This window comes from Hipposideros armiger, unplaced genomic scaffold (genome assembly GCF_001890085.2).
Source record: "Hipposideros armiger isolate ML-2016 unplaced genomic scaffold, ASM189008v1 scaffold_4, whole genome shotgun sequence".
Classification (NCBI taxonomy): Eukaryota; Metazoa; Chordata; class Mammalia; order Chiroptera; family Hipposideridae; genus Hipposideros; species Hipposideros armiger.
The window spans coordinates 7,045,463-7,071,574 of record NW_017731354.1 but is presented as its reverse complement, the minus strand read 5'-3'; the positions used below and the strand labels follow the sequence as shown (position 1 = coordinate 7,071,574).

The 26,112-nt window shown below is 40.5% G+C and overlaps 1 protein-coding gene across 4 annotated transcripts in view; it reads left to right on the top strand.

Annotated features, from left to right (window-relative positions):
- The window catches only part of TOX3 (TOX high mobility group box family member 3), a 101,101-nt gene extending 75,311 nt beyond the window's left edge, over window positions 1–25,790 (top strand). The window contains exons 1-6 of one of the 4 annotated variants that reach the window (XM_019643798.1): window positions 257–289; window positions 656–907; window positions 14,233–14,502; window positions 18,429–18,656; window positions 20,220–20,300; window positions 23,839–25,790. In XM_019643798.1, coding sequence (XP_019499343.1) covers window positions 272–289; window positions 656–907; window positions 14,233–14,502; window positions 18,429–18,656; window positions 20,220–20,300; window positions 23,839–24,561 — 1,572 coding nt within the window. In that variant the 5' untranslated portion in view covers window positions 257–271 and the 3' untranslated portion in view covers window positions 24,562–25,790. Of the gene's footprint in view, window positions 1–256; window positions 290–652; window positions 908–14,232; window positions 14,503–18,428; window positions 18,657–20,219; window positions 20,301–23,838 lie in introns of those variants that run through there. The other 3 variants (XM_019643788.1, XM_019643808.1, XM_019643779.1) reach the window with 3 other exon arrangements.
- The last annotated feature ends 322 nt before the right edge of the window (window positions 25,791–26,112 follow it).

The window sequence follows — 26,112 nt, the reverse complement described above, 5'->3', positions numbered from 1 at the left end:
ATAAAAGAAAATCACTGTCCTTATAGTTTAAATAAAAGCACAGGATCTTACTCTGTTATTAGGCCTTATGTAAACATGTTGTATTACAAACAGTAACGCTTTTCATAGACGCCTTCATTGCACTTGGGAATATACCAATAAGGAAATTTAAAAAGCAAACCACAAATTTAATATGACTTGTTTTATATGTTGTGACAGAGAGTAAATATGTGCAATGCTCACGTCTGGATTAATGTTGTGTGTGTGTGCACCACGAAATCGCCAGCATTTTATGAAGCATGTGGATAATGTAAGCGGTTTGGGCTGTTTCACTAACATATCAATAAAGTGGCAATTTGTTATATAGCCAAATCTAATGTCACTGGTGCTCCAGCTAACAACAAAGACAGATGTTGCTAATTAAGTACACATTAAAAAACTGTTAATACTGATACTCCATTAAAACCATATGATAATGAGACTTAAATCTTTAATCAGAATGATCAGCAAAACTTTGTATATGGAAATCTGTGTTTAAGATGTTTTCATTGGAGAAATAAATATTTGGCCTCGCTCGGTAGTGTTTTCATGCAAAAATCTTTCTTTTTCCCTCCAGGGAGAAATAAGATATAGGAACAGAATATGAAGATATCTGTATTTTGTTTCCTTTTAGCAGACGTTCCACACCCCAAGCCTCGGGGATGAGGAGTTTGAAATCCCTCCGATCACGCCTCCTCCAGAGTCAGACCCCGCCCTGGGCATGTCGGATGTACTTCTACCCTTCCAAGGCCTCAGCGATCCAGTGCCTTCCCAGGGAAGTGAATTCACACCCCAGTTTCCCCCTCAGAGCCTGGATCTTCCTTCCATTACAATCTCAAGAAATCTCGTGGAACAAGATGGCGTGCTCCATGGCAGTGGGTTGCATATGGTAGGCAGCACAATCATTGCTCGAAACTTTTTTCTCTCCTTTTCACTTCTCATGGAGAATATCTGAGCCTGAGTTCTGAAACGTGCTCATGTTTATCTACCGGTGGACACGGGATTGTTCTTCCCAGTGCCCCGTGAGCACAGGTACTACTAGATCAACCCCTGGTATTGGACAAGAGGGTGTTGGGTTGGTTGACAGTCACGTGAAAGAGGATGACCCAACAAGACCTTTCTGATTTGAAACGATTTTTAAGAAGCCTCATATTGGTTTGGAACTAGCCAGTCTTCCCTTGCCTTTGGTTTAACAAGAAAGTGTAGTGTCCTGGAGTTGAACGTTTGCCCAGGTGAGATTTTAGACATGGCAGCCCTTATCAGGTGCCTGGGTCTTTTGCATTTGTTGGATTATAACAGAATGTTTGTAATACACAGTCTGGTCCTACCTCAAAGGAAATATCAAACTGGGATACAGAGAAAGGGAAAACAAATAATTGCTTCTAACCAGCAGAGGAAAATATAGAGCAGGTGATGGTGTGAAATATACCTAATTGTCTAATTTATTGTTGTAAATATCGACTAAGGCACCAAAGAGAGCCAAGATTGCTAATGCAATTATTTTGGTTCTGTTTTTCTTAGTGTGCAATTATAGTCAGCAATCGCCAGAGTAAATCTACTTAAGTATTTGAAACTCTTCTGTTGGGATGGTTTTGTTCTAGTTTTTTTTCACCACCATATAGAAAGCATTTGTGTCTACCTAGGCGAGGTACCTAGCAGGCATTTTAAAACAAGATTAATAGTTTATAGGGTTTTTTTTTTTAACTTGGATAAAATGAAACAGATGTGTTGGTATAAAAAAAAAAACAAATCCTATTGCTTGTTTACATTTTTCTCTGCATATTAGGACCACACCAATGATGTTTACTGGTTTCATTGTTAATTCCCCAGATAACAACAGACAATTGCCAAATATGTAGTGGATTAGTGAGCAGAGATTCTGTGTGCTCTCTGAAATATAAAGATTACTTTCCCAAATAGGATTGCGGAAACATAATTTTCTTTGCCTGTGATCTTTTGTGTTTGAGCTGAACATCAGGGTTTTTATTTTTACTTTTTTGTAGGTGAAGAATGCAGCCAACAGTCAGGAAAGGGTCATTAAGTATTCATAAACGTTTCCTACCATCACAAATAATTGTTTCCTGTGGACTCTGTTACATTTTTGTCCCTTTGACACTGCAGAGGAGGGTTCTGTCTTGTTGCTCTACAGTCAGGCTTGCAATGTTGTGCCTGGCAAATAATAAAAATAAAGAGGGTGGGTAGTCACCAAGGGAGTTTGCCAGGGTTCACCATTATTCATAGATACTCAGCGAGGCTCATTAAAGTTGAGGAAATAGTTAAAAGACCATATAATGCATGCTAAAATGTGTACTTTATTAAATTGGTAAATATTTATTAATAATATAAGAATCTGACTTTAAATTAAACATCTGATGAATCACCTTGCTTTAAAGCTATAAAACTGTTATTGCTGCTATAAAAAAGTGTAAAGGAGGCATTTTGACTATGAAATTTCATTTCATGGTCAATTGAATTTACTATATTGGAAAGAACTAAAGATGGAATCATAAAATAATTATGATATTCACATACACTTAAAGAACAATGCTTTCACGGACTGGCGTTGGGGAAGAGGACTCCATTTTTAATGCTGTTTTTGTAATGTATGGCTAATCACTAAAGCAGTTGAAATATTTCATTGATTTTTAAAAGTATAAGTACTTTAGCTAAGTGCAGGCTGTTGTCTTGGTATTTACATGGACCTCATCACATTTATTGGTGCCTTTCTGAAGTTTTGCTGAACCTAAAATGATATTTATTTTGGCTTGAAACAAACTAAGCTTGTTGAAAACGCTAGTAGAATTTCACCTTGAAGAAATGTCATGGGATTTTAAATCACAAATGTTGGAAAAAATAAAATGTACTAGGACAGAATTATGATGAATACAATGTGTCGTTGGCTTTGTTCTATGTACTACCTGACATGTTCACCTATAAACTTGAATTCAGAATCGCCAGAGGCATGGTTAAAAATAGGTTATGTCAAGGTTCTTCTCTATCTCCCTGTGGGGACCGAGCTGGCTGGCTACATACATAATGTTCCACGGCAGCTCCTCGGAGAGTTCCCACAGGAAGGTCACCAGAAAAATAATAAATAATACTTTATACATCATGCATTCGGCTTCCCAGTGCGCACGGCTATTTCTTCCCGTACGCGAGTGAGAAGGTTTATTATCCAAATGCATATGGCTGTCTGTTAAGGATTGCTACGGCGAATTAAGACAATCATAGAAGAAGAAAAGCCAGTTTGTTTATGTTGTATCGAACCAGCTTTTCTTCGGAGCCTCATTGGTTTTCCTTTAGAAAGAGTGACAGTTTGTCACATTACTGATCAGCTGCATTTCTGTTGGCAACAGCACAACGTGTTTATCTGCTTTACATGTATGTCCTTATATTTAAAAACAAAAAAGCAGGAACCGAGAGGGATTAAAAAACAAGCCCAACGATTAGCATTCACATTTCCAAATATGCAAATAATGCTCCCGTATACAAAAACGAATTGTTGAAAAATTGAAAGTGGATGCGTTTGTGACTTCAAAGAACAACCTTGATTTGTGTGTTGTGGATACATGTCTTTTAAAGCAGTATGTGGTTGACGAGTAGAAATTGGTTAAAAAATGCCTTTCCCTCTAAGCCTTATTGTCAGTGCAGATGATCATCTGGAAATTATTTTAATCTACAAAAGATTGCAATCCAAAAAATCTACATTGAGCGCACCAAAGGTTTTTTTTGTTTTTTTTTTAAACACCTCTCTATAATCTGCCCAAGTAGCATTGACATCAGTAGTACATCAATTTCAGAAAGTGGATTATTTTTACTAGACAGCTATTGTGACATATTGGGTCAGTCATAAATGAAAGATATTCATGCAAGCATGCAATGCTTGTAATGAAGTCTCACTCTGACCCTCTGTATGATTGATTCTGTAATTTAGTTTTCTCAGGCAGTGCCTGAAATGAAATGAAATCATGTTGAACAAGTTTTGAATACCCACAGTGCACCAGGAGAAGAGAAATCTGCAGCCCTGGAGGCTTGAGAGAGAGCAGCTGAACGATTTATCTCTATGCTATTATAGCCTTAGCCAGCATTCAACATTTCTTTTTTTTTTTCTTTCTTTTTTTTTTTTTTTCTTATTTGGCTTAAGTACTTAATTCTGTAGGTAGCTGTAAATGGGAAAATAAAATGCTGTTCAGATTTAAAATGACAGGACAGGAGTATGTGCAGGGGACTGATAAAATATCTTGAATAGAACTGACCTTTCATGTAGCTGAAAGTTACTGGGGGATTCATCCTCATAATTACCATATAGATTATTTTTATTTCTTTCCTGCAATGAAACATTTCAGAGAGCAGTAGTGCTGATTGAATGAAAATTGAACTTGTTAACATTCTTTTCAGCTGAGCCTGTTGTACATAACAGAAGGTTAGCTTTGATGAATTTCAAAATTCTCTTTGATAGCCAAGAAACAGACAGTACAATAATTGTCTCTAGTCTGATATTTGGTATGCCCCCCAAAAGAGAATTTATAAAACACACTGATAATTCACATACTTTCTCTTCATACATTATAGTTCATGTTTAGAGGACTGACATTTTCTGTTTGATATGCTGTGGATTTAATTGTGATAGCACATATTTATAGAAAATACTACACTGGTCCTCTAGCAATATCAAACATAGTGTTAGAAAATTGAAAAAGGCGGAAGTAAGGGAGGGATGTGTGAGTATGACAGTCTGTACCTGTTAAGAGAAAAAGAGAAGGCAAGTCCCATAGAAGATAAGCATGCAGAGAAGAAAATGACAAGCTTTTAGACGACTCATAAGACTCCTAAGTTATCATCTAGGCAGATAGCATTTTTTAACCAGAAAAAAAAAAACCCATGGGAATATATAAAAATAATACATCTGAAATGACCAGTCTTACATTAGAAGTTTTTATTTTCCATACAATCATTTGGAATGGCTCTAATTTTGAAGCTGAATTATTTTTGTTTCTACGAAATGACTGGCATGCCATTTTTCTACTTTTCAAAATCTTTCATTAAGAGAAATAGCAGACTTTCAATTAATGCATTGCTTTAGTAATGTTGCTTAATGTGTTGCAGATAAAACAGTTATTTCATGGGTCATTAATGTGTTTAATGCATGGAACGTTCTATTAAAACAAGCCCTTATTATTGTTATGAACTTGTTCATTGCCCTTGTCAATAGTCTGCAGAGCTAAATTCCACAGTATGATTACCATTAGCCGTTGGGGGGAACTAACAACTTCTCGTACAAATTGAAGGATTACTTCAATAACACTTATTTTTGGTCAAGTTATGGCCAAAAAATATTGCTATTGTAAGTTAACAATAGAACAAGCATGACTTAACGTAAGCAAAAACCTCAGTCTAAATGGACTAGGACCTATCTGTTCAAAGTCCAAATTATAAAATTCAAACTGTATTGACTTTCAGCACATATGACCTGAGCACCTACTAAGTGCTATGTATTGTTCCTAATCATTAGAGACTGCTTATCCTATTTATAAAATCGTTTCTCGATTACCAGTGCCTCTTTCGTGTACTACAAAAATTCACAGTCTGATTACTGCTTTAAAGATGTTTATCATCAAAAATCAGCTTGAGTTTAGCTGTTACTATACCTCGATAATTGTATGGCCCAAATGCCCAAGCCATGGACATTTTTACGAGCTGCCCTTCTTTGTAGAGCAAGTAGCCTTGTACCATACATCACTTAAAATACCTATTCTTGATTCTTGGCCTGTAAACACCTACTGACCCTGATCCTGTGGGTGTTGCCCTTAAGGTTGAGTTAACTTTAGGGTCATCTATTCAACAAGGAGTGTGTTCCAAACTTCTACTAAACCCAGTTAGCTATTGTGAAGTGCGACACACGATTACTTGCTTGATGTATTTATGGCATTCAAGGAAAAGTGTTATTAGAAAGCTGTGCTATGATTTCTTTCCCTGGATCTTGTTTTTAACATATATATTCAGTAGTTATCTACTACGCTAGCATCACCAGTACTTTCCGGTGGCTCTGGGATAGTAGAGACTTCACTTTACATCACATAGATTCCCAAATAAAGCTGGCTGGCATGGTAACTCAAACATTTCTTCAGAGGAATGCAAGTTATCATAACATTGCCCCAATCCTCTTGTTCACAGCACTTGTTAGCCTTTGAAATGGTCTCCTTTGCTTGTTTAATGGCTTGTCCTCTCCCCTAGCCTATCTCCCTTGCTGCTGTCATCCTCGGGTCTGGAACAGTGTCTGGGGTAGAATATGCTAGGCTTTCAATTAATATTTTATTTGTTAAGTATATGAATAAAAGAAAGGACAGTGAAAGTATATTTGTTTTTAGGAGCATACCTTGACTACTAAATAAAAATGGAGGAGTGGGAGTTGAAAGCGTAAACAGCAGTAAAAATGGAAGTCCTCTTTAAATTTTTAATTTAGGACTGAATAAAATAAGCATGGAGCTGACTTCTTGGTAGAACAAAGGAGTTACAAGGTATATGAGTAAAATACAACTAAATGGTTTATTATAAACTCTTGAAAATGTTATTTTGTTAAAAAACTATTAATTAACTTTTGGGAAGACTGTTTTTTACAAAACGTTCACATGTAGGTATGTTTGATTATAACCCTGAGAGTAGTTATTAAGTAAAAATTATCTATTTCGGTGAAGTTAAAGTTTGTGGTATGTAGGTCTGTAATTATCATTGCTATGCATTTGGCATAACTACATTTGTTTCAAGGTCAATTAGGGCTTAGACTATAGTGGTTAGGCATAACTATTGATTATTGTTAATTTGGAAATAAAATTTTAACATTGCTAGTGAGCATAACTTAATAATTGAGCATAAAATTACTGGCCTGAATTTCATATTTGTAGTTCTCTGGTATTTATTAATGTAAAGCAATTTTTATTACTGATAATTGTTTAATTGCTCCATTTCTCAAGAAGTATTGATTAAAAAACCAGCACAGCGAAAATGTACTTAGTCACACACTCTAATATGTTTGGGTTGTTTGTTCCTTAATTAGATATTATCTTCTATTATGAAAACCTGACATTGGACCGTGATAGAGAATGTTTATGTGTAAAAATAGATGGAAGGTACATTAAACACATTTGTATGTTAGATTTAAAAAAAAAATTGTATGATGAAATCAGCCCAGATGGAAGTAAGCAGTATTGTCATGAGTAAAAATAGAGAAAAGAGAAAGATAATGGGTGATATTTAAAATAAAACATCAATTTGAAAGCTTCTGGCTTGCATTTGTAAAAGAAACACCACCACAGTCCAGGGATGTATAATTTTGAACTTCTAAGTAGTCCGCTCAAAGATGAATGCCAGGGATGGAAGAAAGAGGGGGCTCCCTCACCCTCCGAGAGCGGAACATGGAGGAGCTGGCCTGAAAGAAGGAGTGAAAAAGATTTGAAATATATGCAGGAGGCTGAGTTTTCTTGGCTTAGGAAATAGGACCAAACGCTATCCATTCCCCTTCCCACCCCCCAAGCCCCCATATATCTTTATATAGAGCGTGGCCATGGCACGGAATTTTGTCAGTAACTCACAGTAAGGGCAGTTTTTCACCTTTCAGCTCTCTTTCAATCTTGATTAAGTCAAGGAGGAAGTCTCAATTTGGGGCTAATAAGTCCTTCACACCTCTGTCTCTTTTGTCCTTTTTAAATAAGAAAGCGAAACTCCAGCCCAGAGCCTTCGGTAGGGCCCCACGGTTAGATGACTCTAATGGTATTATTTTTTCCCTTGATATTTATTTGGCCTTGCATTGATCACAGGTGATCCCAGTTTTTCATTTATGCTAGTGATCTAAAAGTTCCTTTATTAATATAAAAAAATTCAGATTTTAACAGCGTACTCAAATGATTCATGTTCAGTAATAGACTGGGTCTCAGGCAGTTTAAGGACATGAAGGACCACTACCAGAAATAGCCATTCCTTGGTTTCCTGGGTTTTTTTGTTTTGTTTTGTTTTTAAAAAAAGACGAAGAGGCAGGCTCTTTCATCAGGTGGAGAGAGGCACCGAGCACTCTGCACACCAAGATATCCACAAACTATTACAGCCTTGTTGACTTGTGCGTACAGGCAAAGAGAAGGCATAGCGCTTCTATTAGAAGTCCATCTTTCCCATTCTATGACCATCTCTGGTTGCAAAAATTAATCCTTGGGTACCCTTCAAAACACAGGTTGAGATGTTAGGCTATATTATGTTTATATTTATATTTGTATTTATAGTTAAATCAGATTGTCCACAATTAATTTAGATGGGTTTCCTGTGAAGGGTGATCAGTTAATATTTACTGTAATGAATAACCCCGCTAGATAGATACCAAGCCTTTCAACTTTCTTTTTTTTTTTTTAGATTTTTTTTATTGTGGAATTGGGGGAAGGGAACAGTGTTGGGGAGTCGGGGAAGGGGAACAGACAAGTTGCTGTCCTTTTGTTCTTCAGTCTAGTTGTGGAGGGCGTCGCTTCACTGGCCCATGTTGGTATTATCATTGCGCTCTTCCCGGGTGAGGCAGATCAGTCATCGGCCACTGGACAGCCACTCAGCTGCAGTTCTTGCTGGCTACAGGCCACTCACGCTGGCTGCCAGCCAGCCCCACTGCAGTCCACCCGGTTGCCGGCGACTCACGGCAGCCCAGCTCCAGGTTGAGCTGTTGTTCACCATCTTAGCTGTAGAGGGCGCAGTGTCACTGGCCCTCATGTGGGATCCGAACCAGGGCCCTGCTGCTCAGAGCTTGTGCTCCCACCAAGCCAGCTCTTAACCAATGTGCCACTCGGCCCCACCCAAGCCTTTCAACCGCATCCTTCTACACTAACATCCAGACTTCCTAGAATGGACTACAGGACGTGTGGCTTTCCAAGGGCTACTTGCCTCTCCAGCTTCGCAGGCAGCCCTGCTCTCCCGGACCCAGTAGCACTGGAGCTCCTTTCCTCGTCCATGATGGCCTCATGCCCTGCGCCTGCGCCCATGTTCTTTCCTTCTGCCTGGGAAGCTGTTCCCTCTTTTCTGGCTTTGTCGGCTTCTGCTCCCCTTTGCACCTCAGCTCAGTGGGCCACCTCCTCAGAGAAGCATCTAGTGCTTCCCCACCGTGCATGACCTGGCCCACTCGCACCTCTGCAGCCCTGTTCCATTTCACTCTTCACCTTGCCCACCGGCTCCCATCTGTATTGACCTCCTCTCCATTTCTCAAGCGTGCCAAGCTCTCTCCCTCCTCAGACTTTGCATATGTTGTTCCCTCAGCCTGGAACGTAACTTTCCCTTTGTTTGATGGTTGGCTCTTCTGCATCGTTTAGCTATCAGCTCAGATGTCAGCTCAGAGACGGCTTCCCTACTGACCCAATCAAATGGAGTCGCCCTCCCACAAAACTTTTTTTTTTTGTATAACCTATATCTTCACAGTATTTATCACAATAGGAATTTTGTTTATACACATGTTTTCTGTGTATGCACACAGGACACAGGCTTTAGACCCTCCCCTCCCCCAAGATGATTCCCATTATATTTGTCTGATTAAGAAGTTCTCAAACGAGGGGCATTTGGCCCCCCAGGAGACCCTTGCCAGGGCCTGGAGACAATGTGGTTGTCACAACCTGGTGGGGGAGAGGAGGCTCCTGGCATCTAGTGGTAGAAGCCAGAGGTGCTGCTAAGCATTTACAGTGCAGAGGCTGCCCCTCCCCCAACAAAGAATTACCTGTTGGGTTGTCGGAAAAGTCATGATGTATTTTTTTCTGTTTTTCGTTGCAAAAATGCGTCATCACTTTTCCGACAACCCAATAGACCAAGTTGTCAATACAGCCGAGGTTGAGAAACTCCTATCTAATATTATCAATTAGAGGACGGAGTTAGGCCAAGAAGAGAGAATGAGTTTTTCCCACATGATGAACAATGTAGAAAATGATACAAATAAACCCTACATATAAAATGGGATTTTACCAAAATAGGTACCAGCGTTCAACTCGCACTGTTGAATATGATAGTGACAATCTCTTATAACCCACTAGTTCCTTGTTCTTCAGTGGTCACTGATAAATATTTTAAGACTTTAATAACTGAGAGGTAATGATTTATAAAAAGGCATTATATTTCTTAGGTTATATCCCAAGAAGGAATAAGAAATATATATCCATAGCTATACATTTCCTTATCATGTCATTACTACTAGGAAAAATTGAGCTATTTTGAAAGAATGTGTATGAATTATTCTTGCCTACACTTTGTCATAGTAAATTTATTAGTTCATTGTAAATTATGTTTAATGTTTAAAAGAATGACAATCCTTTTTTCTCATTTCAAAGATATGAGCATTGGTTTATTGGCTGCTCTAGCCTGACACATAGTAGTAGGTGCTCAATAAATATCTTTAAACTGAGCTGATATCTTTCTCTTTTTAAGTGGGAATCCTAAGATCAAAGGAAGCATCTTTTAAGGGCTACTTTTTTGTTTTCCTGGAAAATGATTGGGGTCTTTAAGGACTGCCAAGTTCCCCAAGGCCGTTGTTAATAATTGGTGGCCCTAAAGGAACTCGAATCTCGGAAGAGACATTTTCACCATTAATCTTCTTATACTGTAATCTGCACACATAGGAAGTTATTCTCAGATAACTGTGGACCATGGTAAATGCTAGCACATTTTGATGCATCGATTATGTAGTTCAGAAGTTACATGAAAATATTGTTTATGAGTCCCTTGGTATATTGTCCTGTGGGAGATCAGAAAGATAGGGCCAGCCTTTGTTTGGATTTGAAAACTATGTGGATGACTCTTAAGTTTTAGCAAGGATTTGGCCTCACCACCAGTATTTTTCAGGGGTAGTTTTCACTCTGTCCCTACTGCAGAAGAACCCTCTTTTCTTTTGTCTTTTTTAAGTGAAATGTTACGATGAATCTCAATTTATAAAACAAATGAAAATGGAGTTGCATTTGTTAAAGGGAAATGGTGGAACTGTAGAGCCCAGAGACCCCTTCATCTCTCTCCGTGAATATGTGCCTTTACCGCTGAGTCCCCAGGGCTCCTGACTGCCCAGTTTTCCCACCACCATCACTGGCTTTGTGGCCCCGGGGAGTCACTCTTACCTAAGAATGTGTATAATAGCATCTAATTCTGGAAGCTCTTTAGAAGACTGACTTGGAAAATGTATGTTAAGCTTAGCACATTGTGCAAAGTGACACAACATATGTAAGTAACGTAACATGCTATGTATGTTACATAATAACATACAGTAAATGTTCCTTTTGAGTACAGTGAACCCTGACTGTTTGTCAACAGGAACTCACAAGCAACTAGGTCCACAATAAAGGCATAAATTGCAGGCGAAATTCAGGAAGAGCTGGTGAAGCCAAGAAAACTAACTTCTTGGTTTCTTGTTTGCCCGTGAGATCCATCGGAAATGCTCTCGGTGTGGGATGAGCCAACCCGGTATCTATATGTGCTGATTTTCATTGGAGTAAAAGGGCAAAATAACTGTTAATGAGAAAGCTGTGTAAATCGTATTTTATGGCCATGCCAGTTAGCTAATTTATCATTATGCAGTCAGAATTAAAATGCTTAATTTAAATGTACTCTGGAAGTTGCTTGCAGATATTTTAAAATCTTTAGATTTAAATACATCTGAAAGGACTTTTAAAAAGCATTCTGAAAGGCATATATATATATATATATATATATATATATATATATATATANAAGAATTAAGAATAAGATAGCTTAATTCCCAGTAGTTGGGGGATGGAAGTGATGGAAGCGAACAATGGTGGAACTTTCAAAAACGTGGCAGAGTGGACAGACAGCTCATGTTTTTGAAGAGAAATAGCTAAGTGTGTAGTAGAATGCTAATAAAACCTGAGACAAACTAATCGTGTAAAATCCACTTTTGTGATACAAGTCCGTGAGAGACGTCTGACAATAGAATGTAATATTTCAAGATCAGCGGAAGAGATTGTTGTCAGAAAGACAAAGGAGAGTGGGATTGTTCTGATATGCGTAACCCATTTCTCCAGGATTCCACAGGCAAACTGATAACTCAGAAATTATTCAGAAATGGAAAATTTATATATTTAGTATTCAATCTTAGCAACTAACTACCGACTGTTTTAACTACGTGTATATCTTCTTTTTAGTTTTTCCTGACTAAAGTGTTTTAGTTTATTTTGTTTTGTGGTTTTATACATGGAAAATGTGAAGATGCTTCCCTTCTTAGTCCTCCAATCTTACCCCTTATAATATAACCATTGTTAAGAGTTTGGATATACACTTTTCTTTTTAAACAAAAAGAGGCTGTACTCTGTAATTATTTTGCAACTTGCTTTTTCACTTCCTGTGTTTTGCATATGACTCTAATCAGGGGTTCTCAACCTGGAGCCATTTTGCCCCCCAGGGGGCACTGTCTGGAGACATTTTTGATTGTCATGACTGGTGGGGAGAGGGAGGTTGCTACTGGCATCAGGAAGGTGGAGGCCAGGGTTGCTATAAACACCCTCCAATGCAAAGAACAGCCCCCACAACCGAGACTGTCTGGTCCAAAATGTTAATAGACCCAAGATTGAGAAAGCCTGCTATAGGTCAATACACATAAATCTAACTCATAATTTGAAAAAGCTTCGTAATACTTGGTAGTATGGTAGATCGTAATTTATTCAACTAGTTTCCTATTGATAGCTATGGCTTCTTATTTATGGCATTTATATACTTACTATTATGAAACCAAATGTTCTGATTTAGTTATTTATAATTCACTTGTTTCTTTAAAGAGCAAAAAGAAGACTTATCAGAAAGACTCAAAAGTGGAACAGTTAAGAATTCATAGGCTTATGTATAAAATTAGATTCTGGGTCACTGTGAGTCAAGAGAATTTGGTTTCAATAAAATCACAGACTCAGTTTAAATGACAAGTCTTAAAGTAAGTCGTTTGAAAAGCATGTCTTCATTTTTTTTTTTTTAAATTCTTTGGAATTAGAAAGAAAGAAGCAACAATTCTAAAGCCTTTCATATGGCTGCCAAAAACAGAAGGCTACTTTTGAAGTGGCTGCAGTAACTTTCAGAGAAGCTAATTCTGATGATCTGTACCTTGTCTTTATACATATTTTAAAAAATCCATTAGTGCATTAAATCATGGTGGGTTGAACAAAAGAAAACAAAGCAGGTTTAAGATGAAACAAGGGATATCCAATCCTTAAAGACATTGAATGACTTCCAGATGCTGTTGACATTGTAATTCAGAATGGGAATGACCCTCTGGTTAACCACAGAGGGGTTTGCAGAAAAGACGCCCGGAAGCAAACAGATGTTTGCTCAGTGCTTGCCCAGCCCGTCCTCGTAGGTCATACGCATTCCTGGAAGGATAAAATAGAGAACTGGTTCTCCTCCTCTCAGAGCTGGGTCAAGGGTCATGGAACCAGAATCACACGTATGAGGAGGATGGCAGACCACTGGTGAGCCTGAAAGGGTGAGACCTCTGCTTCAGCCCTTTCCTTGTCATCAGTTGCGTCCATAAGAAGCAAGAGTGGGAAGTTTAGCTTTCCTTTGCCAATAGTCTTATTATTTTAAAGTCACCCAGTGACATTGTTCTAACCTGAAATTGACTGACTAGGCCAGATAATTCGGCCCTTGTGGTTTTTGACCACTCGGCTTCGGGGCATGGGTCCTTACAGTTAATAAATTAATAACGACCACCATTCTGGGATAGGTCAGAACTATCAAAATTGCAACAGATCAAACCCATCTGAGGAGTTGCTAAGATAATTCCATTGATTTTTTTAAAATTGCGGTACAGTTGGCATATGGCATTATATTAGCTTCAGGTGTACAACATAATGATTTTGATATTTGTGTACATTGTGAATGATCACCACAATAAGTCTAGTTAACATCAGTCACCATACCTAGTTTTAAAAATATTGGTTTTTCTGTGATGAGGACTTTGAAGATTTACTCTCTTAGCAACTTTCAAATATGAAACCCAGTATGATTAACTGTAGTCACCATGTCCGTACATGACAACCCTGGGACCTATTTATTTTATAACTGGAAGTTGGTACCTTTTGATCCTCTTCACCCATTTCGCACCCCCCCACGCCCTCCCACCTCCCATCCCTCCCCCCACTCCCCCAGTCCTCATAAGTCCTTTGATATTTGGGAAAATTAAAAGAGTTTCCCTCCTCCTTGCTGCCTTTTTAGGATCAGAGCCATGCACAAGTGTCCCAGTACCGGCAGGACCCCTCCTTGATCATGAGGTCCATCGTCCACATGACCGATGCTGCCCGCTCCGGGGTCATGCCTCCAGCCCAGCTCACCACCATCAACCAGTCTCAGCTCAGTGCCCAGCTGGGGCTGAATCTGGGAGGGGCCAGCCTGCCCCACACTTCTCCTTCACCTCCAGCGAGCAAGTCGGCCACCCCCTCGCCTTCGAGCTCCATCAATGAAGAGGACGCTGACGAATCCAGCAGAGTAAGTGCCCCGCCTCAATACAAAACCATCCCGAGGATTCGGGGCCGCCGCCTGCTCATGGCTTTGAACTTCATTCACGGCATTACTTGCTTTTTCTTCATGGATTTGGAGTAGCATTTAAATTTATGGTGGTTTAATTCTTTTCTTCAATTCTTTTTCTTATTTATTTTCTGTGTATTCAACTGGAAATTCTACTAGTTGTAAGGCATTGAGCGAAGGCTTGCCAGGTGACTTTCCAGGGTTTCTGAACTGCTCTGGTTCAAAGCTGATGTCCGTGTGGCTGAGTTTCATCCCGTGACGTGGCTGAACGGCTGCCACTTGGACAGCATTGTGCCTTGGATGATGTGTTGTCACCTAGTAAGTCCTAATCATTTCACAACTTGGCTTTTGTCATGGAAAATGTATGTACGTAGTTTGAAATAAAAACTTAGTTGCAGGCATGACTTTTCTGAATGCTGAGAAAAGTGTTCTGTTCATTAAAGTTCTTTATTCTGGGTACACAGTTACTCATTCCTTATTCGTTAATTATGTGGCGTACCCCTACTCTGCGCTTGGCATTCTACTTGGTTCTGGTGATGTAAGGAATTATAAGAGAATTACTACCCATGGGACCCCCCGCTGGGGATGAATAGCGGTGTTGAAAACGAACTGCAGATGTGATTAGTGGTATAATGGATGTATCTGGTGTGCTGAGGTTGTTATCGATTCTGCTTGGGAAAATGATCTGAGGAAGACTTTACTGGGAAGGTGATATTTGAATTAGGTCTAAGAGGTTGCATGAAAGTTTCTGAGGCAGAAGAGAGAGTCCTGCATTCCAGGAGAGGGAGCAGTGGAAGTGTGTGTCAATTTATGGGTGTCATGAATAGTTTGATATGGAGTTGAAGAAAGAAATGGCCAAAATGTGGTGGCCTTTCTCCTGCTGCTAGTTGAGAGCTGATTATTTTCAGAGAAGGATGGCGTAAGCAAATCTATCCTTTGGAAAGATAACTTGGGCTCTACATGGACTGCATTTCAAAGGGAGAGAATGGAGAAAAGGAAACCAAAAAAAGAACCCCTTTTTATGATGTGTTTCCTTTTAGCAAAGGAAGGAATGGACAGGACGTACCTGAGTAGTGAGCCATTTAAGAAGGGGAATCATTAAGGTTTGGTGATCCACTGGCATTTGAAGGAAGTGGAAGATAAATTGGGTTTTAGTTTGAGAGTCAGTGTGGAGATCAGTAACTGAGAGGGTCAACCCAGAAAGAGAGGAGTGTTAGGTTTCCCCAGGGGGATGATAAGAGTTTGGCATGGCATGGGCTGGATTTGAAGTGCTTATTCTTAAGGCTAAACTCAGTGCATTGGAGGTAAAACTATAGACTTGGGACCATCAGCACATAGACCTGAAGACATGGAAGCAATCAGGATTCCTCAGAATGTGCAAGCAGCAAGCCAAGGCCAGAACCCTGAGCATCATTTATTATTAAGTGGCAAATGGAAGAAGAGGAGCTAGAGAAGACAGAGAGGATGAGAAGAGCAGGGAGGTGAGAGCCATGCTGTAGTGATTTGAAGGAGGGCTTGGGCTATGGCACCATGTTAGCACCCCCCTGGGCAAATGCACTAGCATCATGCTCACACTGACAAGGATTGCATGAGGTGAAGTGAGAAATAATGACTAGAGGAACTCAAGGCATGCAAAGAAGGCCCAGCTGAGATATAGACGGTCACTACACAATTCAGGTAGACACCTTCCCTCTCGGTCACATTCCCACCGATCTGAACACTTACCTCTGTGCCAATCTGAAAGTTGGCGCGCCTACAGAGAACCTGGTCTGCGACTCCTGAGTCTGCTCCGTTTTAAGCAAGGGTCTATGTTCTATATAAAGGCAAGGAATCCAGTTTGTTCTCTTTTAAGCAACTTAGTTGAGAAAGGAAGATTAGCTTTATCGAAGGTCAGCTGTCTTTTGGGAAAGGCTACTTCTTCCCCTTGCACAACCCTTTTGAGTCAACTACACAAAAGTTTCTTCAGGAGAATTAATTCTAGGCGTTTATTTTAAATGGTGAGATAGTCTACATTTCTGGTTTGCTCTTAAAAGGTAACGATGCTTTAGGGCAAGTCGAGTTTATCCAAGAAAGAGGCCAAAGGTTGTCAACATTGGAATGTTTTTGTTTGTTTGTTTTTACAGAGAATGGAATTGAACTCCTCTCATTTGGAAAAAAGCTGCCCTGAAAATTACTTTCATGTTGTCATTGGTTAGGGTATTGTTGTAGGTGCAAACAGTACCAAATGTTCTTCCATGAAAAGCATATAGGTGTTTGACTCACTTAGAAAAACCTGTGTGTGTGTGTGTGTGTGTGTGTGTGTGTGTCTAAATATTTTTTCATTGAAGAAAAACTTGACTCCATTTGAAGCCGTAACTGAAAGGCATCTGACTCCCTTGCAAGTTCAAATTCATTAATTAGAATTAAACAAGTCTCACTTATTCTGAGCATTTAGAAAAAAAGACTATGAGGTCTATAAAGTTAAAATTAATTGTGTGAGTTTGGGAAGATGGCGTTTTGGAGGAGAGGTGAGATATGGTTTAACGCCATCTGAAGTATGTAAACTATTTGTATAAAGTATGGATGTTGTTATCACTCAAATAGTACAAAAAATAAGCCCACTTGGAAGCAGACTAGTGGTTTCCCAGCTGTCAGAAACAAGTTACCCATTTCCTCCTGAGGAATTTCAGTAATTGGATTAAGTTCCAAATGACCCTCGTTCAGAAAGTAATGATACTCTTAGAAAATTTGAATTAGGATTGAAGACTCAAAGTCATTAAAAGCCAATCTGTTAGTAACTCCAATCTATCTCTGTTGATCTCGCCCAAGGCTGGCTTTTAAAACAGATTTTTGTCAAACGCTTCAAGGTTCTTGATGAAGTTAGCTGCAAAATTATCTTCAATATAGTTACATCATAATCTAGGGGGATGAAACAAGGTTGATAAATTGTCTCCCCTGCTTCTCTGATAAGTGTGTTATATGATCGTTGAAATTAGATGATGGTAGCACATGAGTCTGGAGCGCAGTGGTGTGTGTGGTTGGAGAGCAGTACCCATATCATTTCTGTGGTTTTGATCTCACAGAGTACATATCCTGAATATGAGCAAGCGTCTCTACAGGAGTATTCTTCTGGGTAGGCTTACTCATCACACATAACAAGTATCTTCTTAGCCTTTTTAGCCTTGGTGAGTTTAAATATCAACTCTTGCTCTGTTACAGGTTTTCGATTTTTGTGAAGGGTGTCAGTTTCCTTTCAATCTCCAGTTAAAGGAGTTTTGACCTTTTTTACATTTCTTGTTGTCCTAGTCTTTAGAAAGTTATTATTTTAGAAAATGAAGATGGCCTGGCCCTTATTGTGCAAGCTAAGGGATTGTCGTGAATTCCCATTTGAGTTTCCGGAGACTCATTAGCAAAGTACTAGTCTGGTCAAATAAAAAGCTCAGCCTCAAAAAATCAATTTGGGCCGATCATACATATGGCATGTGACTACGGCAAGGGACCTCATTTAAAATATCTGAATGCGCTCAACCTCCTGAATGTTATTGAAGTTTACTTCTGAAACCTCTGAAGAGGTAACATGTTTTGTTTATGTATACATGTGTAGCCTAGCGTATATACAGCATTGCCTGGTACAGCGTTCTGCTTTTCATTACTCATAATTGCTACTTAGAGCATATGTCGTGAATGTATTGAAGATACTTCTGAGTCTCATTAATCAATGTTCTAAATGCTGAGCTCTGCTGTCCAGTTAATTCTGAGCAAAACCACCCCTCCCCCACTCTGGGTGGTGATTCATCTGTTGATGACGCTTCACAAAACCTTAGCAGAACATTTGCGGACCTGAGTAAGTCTTGCTGGACTCTCTGCAAACAACGTTCCAAGCAGTGAGTTTTCTTCTTACTTTGCAGGCCATTGGAGAGAAAAGAGCTGCTCCCGATTCTGGCAAGAAGCCCAAGACTCCAAAGAAAAAGAAAAAGAAAGATCCCAATGAACCCCAGAAGCCAGTGTCAGCATATGCCCTGTTTTTCAGAGACACACAGGCTGCAATTAAAGGTCAAAATCCCAATGCAACCTTTGGAGAGGTCTCAAAAATCGTAGCATCTATGTGGGACAGCCTTGGAGAAGAACAAAAGCAGGTAAGGCAACAATCCATCATGGCCGCGTATTAAAAAGTCATCGGCGTTCCTTACACCTTTTCTGAGTGAATACATCCACTTCATATGATCGCCTCTCACGAAAGCCTTTCTACGCTATGGAATTAGAAAGCACAACTATATAAACTCAAACCACTCTCCGGTTATATGGATTCCTCAGTCCCCTTAAGGGTTCACAGCCCATTGAGAGGAGAGTTGGAGAAAATCCACGCAGTACCCTGCAAGCGTAAACTTTTGATGATCATCCCATTTTAAGTAGTGTGGAATTTTCCCCCTTTTGTTCAAAAAGGGCACTACAAAGCGATTAGGTCCATCCTGCTTGCCTTTTCTTTGATCATCTTTATGAACTCTTGTGCTAGCCTTGTGGGTTTCCTAACTTTGAAGCTGCCTCTGTGTGTCTCATTATTGTCACCGGGCATTTGCAATTTTATTCCAAGTTCATTTGAAAGCTCGGCAGTCTGAGCGATATTGAGAGGTTAGCCATGCTGGTGGGAGATACTTCCGTAGGGCCTGGTCTCTGCTCTTCCCCCACGTGGCTCCACACAGTGCAGAAAAAAATGGCTTCTTTGGGGGTCAGCCCTCCCCTTGTTCCGTGCATGAAACCCCAATGACCATTCATAGGCATTGCCTTTACATATCCTCAGAAGAATAGGCCCCTATTGGTAATAACGGAATAACTGCTTCAGCATTGAACAGTGGGAAACCCTGGATTGTTTTTCTTTACAAATCAAGAACTCATTTTTGCTAGCTGGTTTTGTTGGGATGGTGCAACTACACAGTTTGCCTGTTTGATTGCAGTGAGCGAGTTGCCGTACGTAACAGACTGCTTTTCTATCCCAGAAACGGGACCCCAAGGGGCAGGCGAACTGCTGGATCTAACTTTTAAACTCCAGAGAGAAAGATAATTGTGCCTGGTCCAACATCCAGCCATCAGACCACTGTTAGGAAAAGAAGCCCAAATCATGTTTAATATACTGGGAAGTAGTCATGTAACTCATTGGTCCCCCTAATGGAAATCTCCCATCTTTTCCTATTTCTGACTTTTTGCTTCTTCGGAAGAAAACCCAGGTCGAGAGGCCCCCATCTTTTCTGTCTTCACCCACTACCAATTGTTGGTGGTGTTTTAATTCTCTGATTTGGTACAGTTTAGAAATGTGTGTGAGGGAAAGAGGACACTGGTGGAGAAAAACTCATTACTTTCTATAATTGAAAGCATTTGCAGCAAATTTTGTTCTTTTTTTGCTACCTTATTTATGGCCTTAGCATGAGGCCCTCAGCTGTGACTCTCAAGAAATCTATGCTACGACCTGAAATCTTTCTCTCATTTGCAACAGTAAACATCAAAATTGTGCTCCAGTGGAGATGGCCGGGCATTGTTGTTTTTTTGGGGGGGGGGGGTGTATGTGTGTGTTTACATTTAAAAAATCAAAGCCGCGAAGACCAACATTTTATGTGAGTGAATGTTGTGACCTAAATTGTGCAACAGTTATTTTATGGCTCAGGGTTTGTATGCTAAAGGCAGTGCTGATTGTGATCTTTTAATAGGTGTATAAAAGGAAAACAGAAGCTGCCAAAAAGGAATACCTGAAGGCCCTGGCTGCGTACAGGGCCAGCCTCGTTTCTAAGGTAACCGGGGCAGGGACAGGGGCAGGGGTGGCAGTCTCTGAGAGTCACAATGTTGAAAACAGCCCCGGAGCATTGAAAACATAAGTGTAACTCCGCTTCGAGTTGACCACGCAAGCACCTTGAACAACTCATACCTTGATTTGTTTCCATCAGAGATTACTGGGATGATGGCATAAGGAATGAGTTCATTTAAGCTGCTAAATCAAAATTGTTTCCGGAAGATTCACTGATCTCTGTAGATGGTGTGTTGAAGCTATCTAGGCACATTTTAAATAGCCTCTTATTCTTTCTTCTCATCAGGGCCTGAGATGTGTGTTCACTCCTCTGTGTAAACTGGGAGGCGTGTTTGTCAGGCATTTCTGGACATTCAATGATCAGTTCTCCCACGGTTACATTATTGCAATAGGGGATGTGGCAGTTTTGACCAAACTGTTCCACATCGTATAAATAAATAAACTTCATGATTATTTAACATAAAATTATGCTCCAATACTGAAGATAAAAGACATATATATGTATTATACATAGAGTATACAGTGGACCCTGATGTATTATAAAACGCACCAGGGTCCCAAAGCAAATGTCACTGTAGATGATTATTACCTTGATCCAAAGGAGCCTGAGCCATTACATTATATTATTTTAACATTTAATTAACTTTGTCTTTAGCTTTCTGGCGATTTAGAGAGGCTTTGGGGAGGGTAGTTTGAACTAATGGTTTCCTCTTGATGTATTTCCTCTGGCAAGCAGACATTCCGATCCACTGTCACTGCTGTTGCCTGAAGCACCACATCGGGCCTCCGGGCTCGGTCAGTGTTGCCGGCAAAGCCGTTTTAAATGGGTTTAACCCGTTTTCTCTTCTTCACCTGGGTTGTTTCTTCTTTACGTTAAGATTTGCCAGGGCAGCTGCTCAGAATCAGATCGAGAGAGGTCCTCCTGACTTTGACAGCTCATAGGACACTTTCCACTTCATTAGAAAGAGAAAAAAAACATCAGGTCAATAGCAAAACCTTTTTCTGAGACTCTGCCAGGCAGGCACTGAAAGGCACTCTACCGATTCTGGCTTCAGTTTTGTCATTGGCAGAAAACAACTGAATGTGTGGGCTACAGATATTAAGAATTGAGGTGTAGTTGATGGCTAATTAAATAGAGTGACGTGACTAGAGGAAGAATGTGCATGTACTTCTTAAGGGGATCATTTATTCGTTCATGGACCCAGAAGAAGGTGGAGGTGATCTTTGTGCATTAGAGCATGAATAATTGACCATCCGTGGATTTAAGCCAAGAGTGGGCATCTCAGAAGGCACTAAGGAAACAGCCACCATGTCTGGGCTCAGTGAGCCTGTGACCGACTTAGGAGGGAAACCTTAAAAGTTATACATGGGAGATGAAAAACAGGATTCAGAAATATTTCTGGATGGAATGCAGTGACTCCGAGAAACTCACAGGATGCGGTGTTCAAAGACTAAATCTAAATCAGTGTTTGTTTTTTTATTGTATTTTCTTCAAGTCAGTGCAGTTTGAGGGTATCCTAAATCTCTATCCAGAGATCTGGCAGGCATCAAAAATAGTCCTTGAGGTAGAAGTTTAGAATAATTTCAACGTGAACTGGAAGTCTGAAATAGCTGCTCCTACAGCGACCTCACAAGAAGCCGCCATCTAATTGTGCAGCATGATGATTAGCCCACATCTGAAGAACGGGCCCTGTTTTGAGAGCCCACCATTTGAAGAGGAATGGTGACCACCTGAGGGCTCTCCATGGTGACCAATTGTTGCCTCTGTGATGAGAAAGACTGAAAATTAAATCATGTTCCAATAATTGAAAGAATCAAGGAAGTAAAGATTTGGGAAGCATGGGATGCCGGTCCTCAAATATGAAGGCCATCATGAGAGCGACGCCTGTTTTATTTCTGTGCCTTGGATTGAAGGATTCGTCCAAGGAGTGAGGCTACAGGGGGCAACTGCAGCCTCCATGTTAGAAATAACAAGTGGGGTTGCATCATATGTGCACATAACGCACGCCTCTCATTCAGAGCCGAGGACTCGGTCTCTCATGATCTGACTCTACTTTTAATCTTCACAACAACCAAAAATGTTAACAGAAGCTTAATCTTCAGCATGTGTCCAAACAGAAGCCGAGAGCTGTGGCTTTTCCTACATTGAGCAAGTCTTCATATAAGGCCACTTCTCAGGCTCTTCCTAAGAGTAGACTTTATAAACCTGAGTAATAAAAATCTAGAAATATTTCAAGAGAACGGAGATCAGCTTGGTGCCTCCCTGTGCTCCCCTTACCCCTCTCCTAAACTCCCTAGTTTTGGGAAAAATAATCTTTAAGAGGAATCCTTCCAATCACTATTGCATTAGTAAATATATATATCTGTGGAGGTCATTGTGTGTTTTTTGTGCAAAACGTATTAGGTAGCTTCTGTCCATGTTGTTTATCTTATAACAGGTTATTCAGTCAAATGCGTGTTGGACATTCTCCCCTTATCTATGACTGCTTTGATAAATTCTGGAAACCTTTGAAAATATTGAGTAAACTCTCTCTAAGGAATTTAGTTCTGTTTTTCTTACATGCAAGTGAGCACTGTTATAAATAATCACGCAAATATGGGGCTTTGAAGTTCTCTAGTAGTAGTAGTTTTGTGGTAGTAGGGGTTCATTAATAAAATGAGCTAACCTCTACTAAGGCTTCCCATGGGCCAGGCACTGTTCTAAATGCCTCACATCAATGAGTTAATTTAATTCTCACACACTCTACACAAGGTAAACACCATAAAACCCCTATTTTATAGATAAGGAAACTGAGGAAAAAGTGTTGGGTGAATGAACTTGCCTGAAGTTATAAAGTTAAGTCACAGAGGTAGATTTGAACTCAGGCAGTCCATCCGCTATTGTCAATATTTGGTGTTGAGGGTAGTTTAGACGTAAATGCTGAAGAACTGTGGCTGTAAATATATGTAGCCGTTATCTTGCTGCAGTGGTGCTGGGTAACAAGCAGCTACCAAGCCCAGTAACTTAAAAGAAAACACAAAACGATACGGATTTATCTCAGAGAGAGCCAGTGAGCTGGCTGGTTCTCCGGATCGAGGCCCAGCGGGGCAGGATGGCTGGTTCTGCTCATCTGTCTGCAGTCAGCCTGGAGATGGGGGTGGGGGCATGGGGCTGGACTTCTTCACATACGTGGTAGCGAGCTGGCTCTTGGGTGGGGTGCCTGAGCCACGTGTCTGTCGTCACACATGTGGCAGTGGTAAGCTGAGAGAGAGAGGGAGAGGGGGGAAGGTTGGGTGCAAGGCCTCTGGAGACCTCGCAGTCACTGCATCCTGTTGACCAGAGCAAAGGAACAAGGCCAGCCCTGATTCAAGAGACGGGGGATTTGATTCTGCTCTGAGAAGAGCCAGAACGTCACATGACAAAGGGCTGTGTACAGGGCAGCGTGAACCGCGGTGGCCATTTTCTTAAGCAACTTGCAGCACTTAAAAATATGTATTTTAAATCCACGTACGTTTTCATACTTTGGACTCTTCTTCCAATTCAGGCGGCGGCGGAGTCAGCAGAAGCGCAGACCATTCGTTCTGTCCAGCAGACCCTGGCGTCCACCAATCTGACATCCTCCCTCCTTCTCAGCCCTCCGCTGTCTCAACACGGCACCGTGTCAGCATCACCTCAGACTCTGCAACAGTCGCTCCCTCGGTCAATCGCTCCCAAGCCTTTGACCATGAGGCTGCCCATGAACCAGATTGTCACATCGGTCACCATCGCGGCCAACATGCCATCGAACATTGGGACTCCGCTGATCAGCTCCATGGGCACGACCCTGGTGGGCGCACCACCGTCCACCCAGGTGAGCCCTTCCGTGCAAAGCCAGCAGCAGCAGATGCAGCAGCAGCAGATGCAGCAGCAGATGCAGCAGCAGCAGATGCAGCACCAGATGCAGCAGCAGCAGATGCAGCAGCAGCTGCAGCAGCAGCATTTTCAGCACCACATGCAGCAGCACCTGCAGCAGCAGCAGCAGCAGCTGCAGCAGCAAATCAGCCAGCAGCAGCTGCAGCAGCAGCTCCAACAGCAGCTCCAGCTGCAGCAGCTGCAGCACATGCAGCGCCCGTCTCAGCCTTCTCCTCGGCAGCACTCCCCCGTCACCCCGCAGATGACGCCCCCCATCCCTGCCATCGGGAGCCCCCCACCAGCCTCTCAGCAGCACCAGTCGCAAATTCAGTCTCAGACACAGACTCAAGTGTTGTCACAGGTCAGTATTTTCTGAAGACGCGCGTGGCGGACGGATGGGTGTGTATGGAGGCGCGTGGCAGACCAGCCGTCGGGGGCTGAGACTTGTGAGTTGGCGCTGGTTACGCAGACATGTGTGGCAGATCACATGGTCCTCTCGAGTGTCTATTAGATAGGCGATAAGAACTACAGTGTAGCTGAGCATCATCTTCTAGCGGACTCGGAACCACTTTGTTTTTAAACAAGACAAGCTGTGCTCTTTTATGTGATGCCTTTTTTATTTATTCAGGCTATACCTACAATATGTGAATCAAACTGTTTCATGAATCCTGGGACATGCTGATGACTATAAACTGGCCTCTCTGAGTCATAGAAAATGGCCTTATTTCTCCAGAAGTGACTAAACCGCACTTCGAGCCTGTTTGAACTTCCGAAACCCTAAACATATAAAAAGCACAGTTGTAACTACCTGAAATATGAAGATCCAATTTCATACAAACATTTGTATGACATGAATAGTTGATGGCATTTTTTTGTCATGAAAAAAAAATAATGTAAATCACAGACTTTTGCCAAAGGTCTTATTTTTTTCTTTTTTTCCTAAATCTCTCCAGAAAAAAAAAAAAAGCAAGTGATTAGATTCTGTTGTTGACTCATTTCCACTTTTTACCCATGACTTCTCCAAATCGAACCACCGTATCTGTCGTAACAATATCTATGACCACTGTTAGCCCATTATATTCATTCCAATTAGAAGAAAAGAATGTGAATATTATATTCTGTGTTTTGAGTGACAAGTTTCGAAAAATGAAAACACTGTATTTTTAAAAGGGAAAGGAACTTAAATGAAAACGGTTATTACAAAAGTTAAGATTTAAAAAAAAGCAAGAGTTTTTATTATGATGTAATACTGGTAGAATATTTAAAAGGCGCACCACATCTGAATAATCAATGTAAATATTTTCTTTCAAAGTTGTAAGTTTTCATATCATGTGATGTAAAGTTTTCATAAACGAGGCTTTAACGTAAACACTGGTGACATGAACCATTCATTGCTACGTTGCTTATTGTGTTTTTATGCTGTTTTATACTTTTTTATGAGTTACGATAGCAGCAATTAAGTTGTTTGTATTTTGCTTAACTAAAACAAAAATGCTTTTATCTTGCTATAGAATAAACACATTTCAGTACAAACTGTGGACTGTATTTTGATGCAACAACCAGGAAACTGTTCACTTTTCAAATAAAATGATATGTCACATTTCACTTTTGGTTCCTTGAATACATGTCAGATGGGGAAGTAGGCCACATACCAACTTTTATTGGAGCCCAAGGTTGTCGTCCATTTTCAGTGGGACATAGGATATTCATAGCAGAGAATTTGGATGGCCTGGCCCCAAACCAGGACCCTTAAAACACACACACACACACACACACACACACACACACACACACACACAGAAAAAACAGAGTATTGGAAATATTTTTGTCATTAGCTTTTTATTGCTGTGCATGTGGCAAGGTAAGTATTGAGGAAAAAGCAATTGCCTTCTCTTTGGGGCTGGGGCTAGCTGGCGTAGTGTTGTTA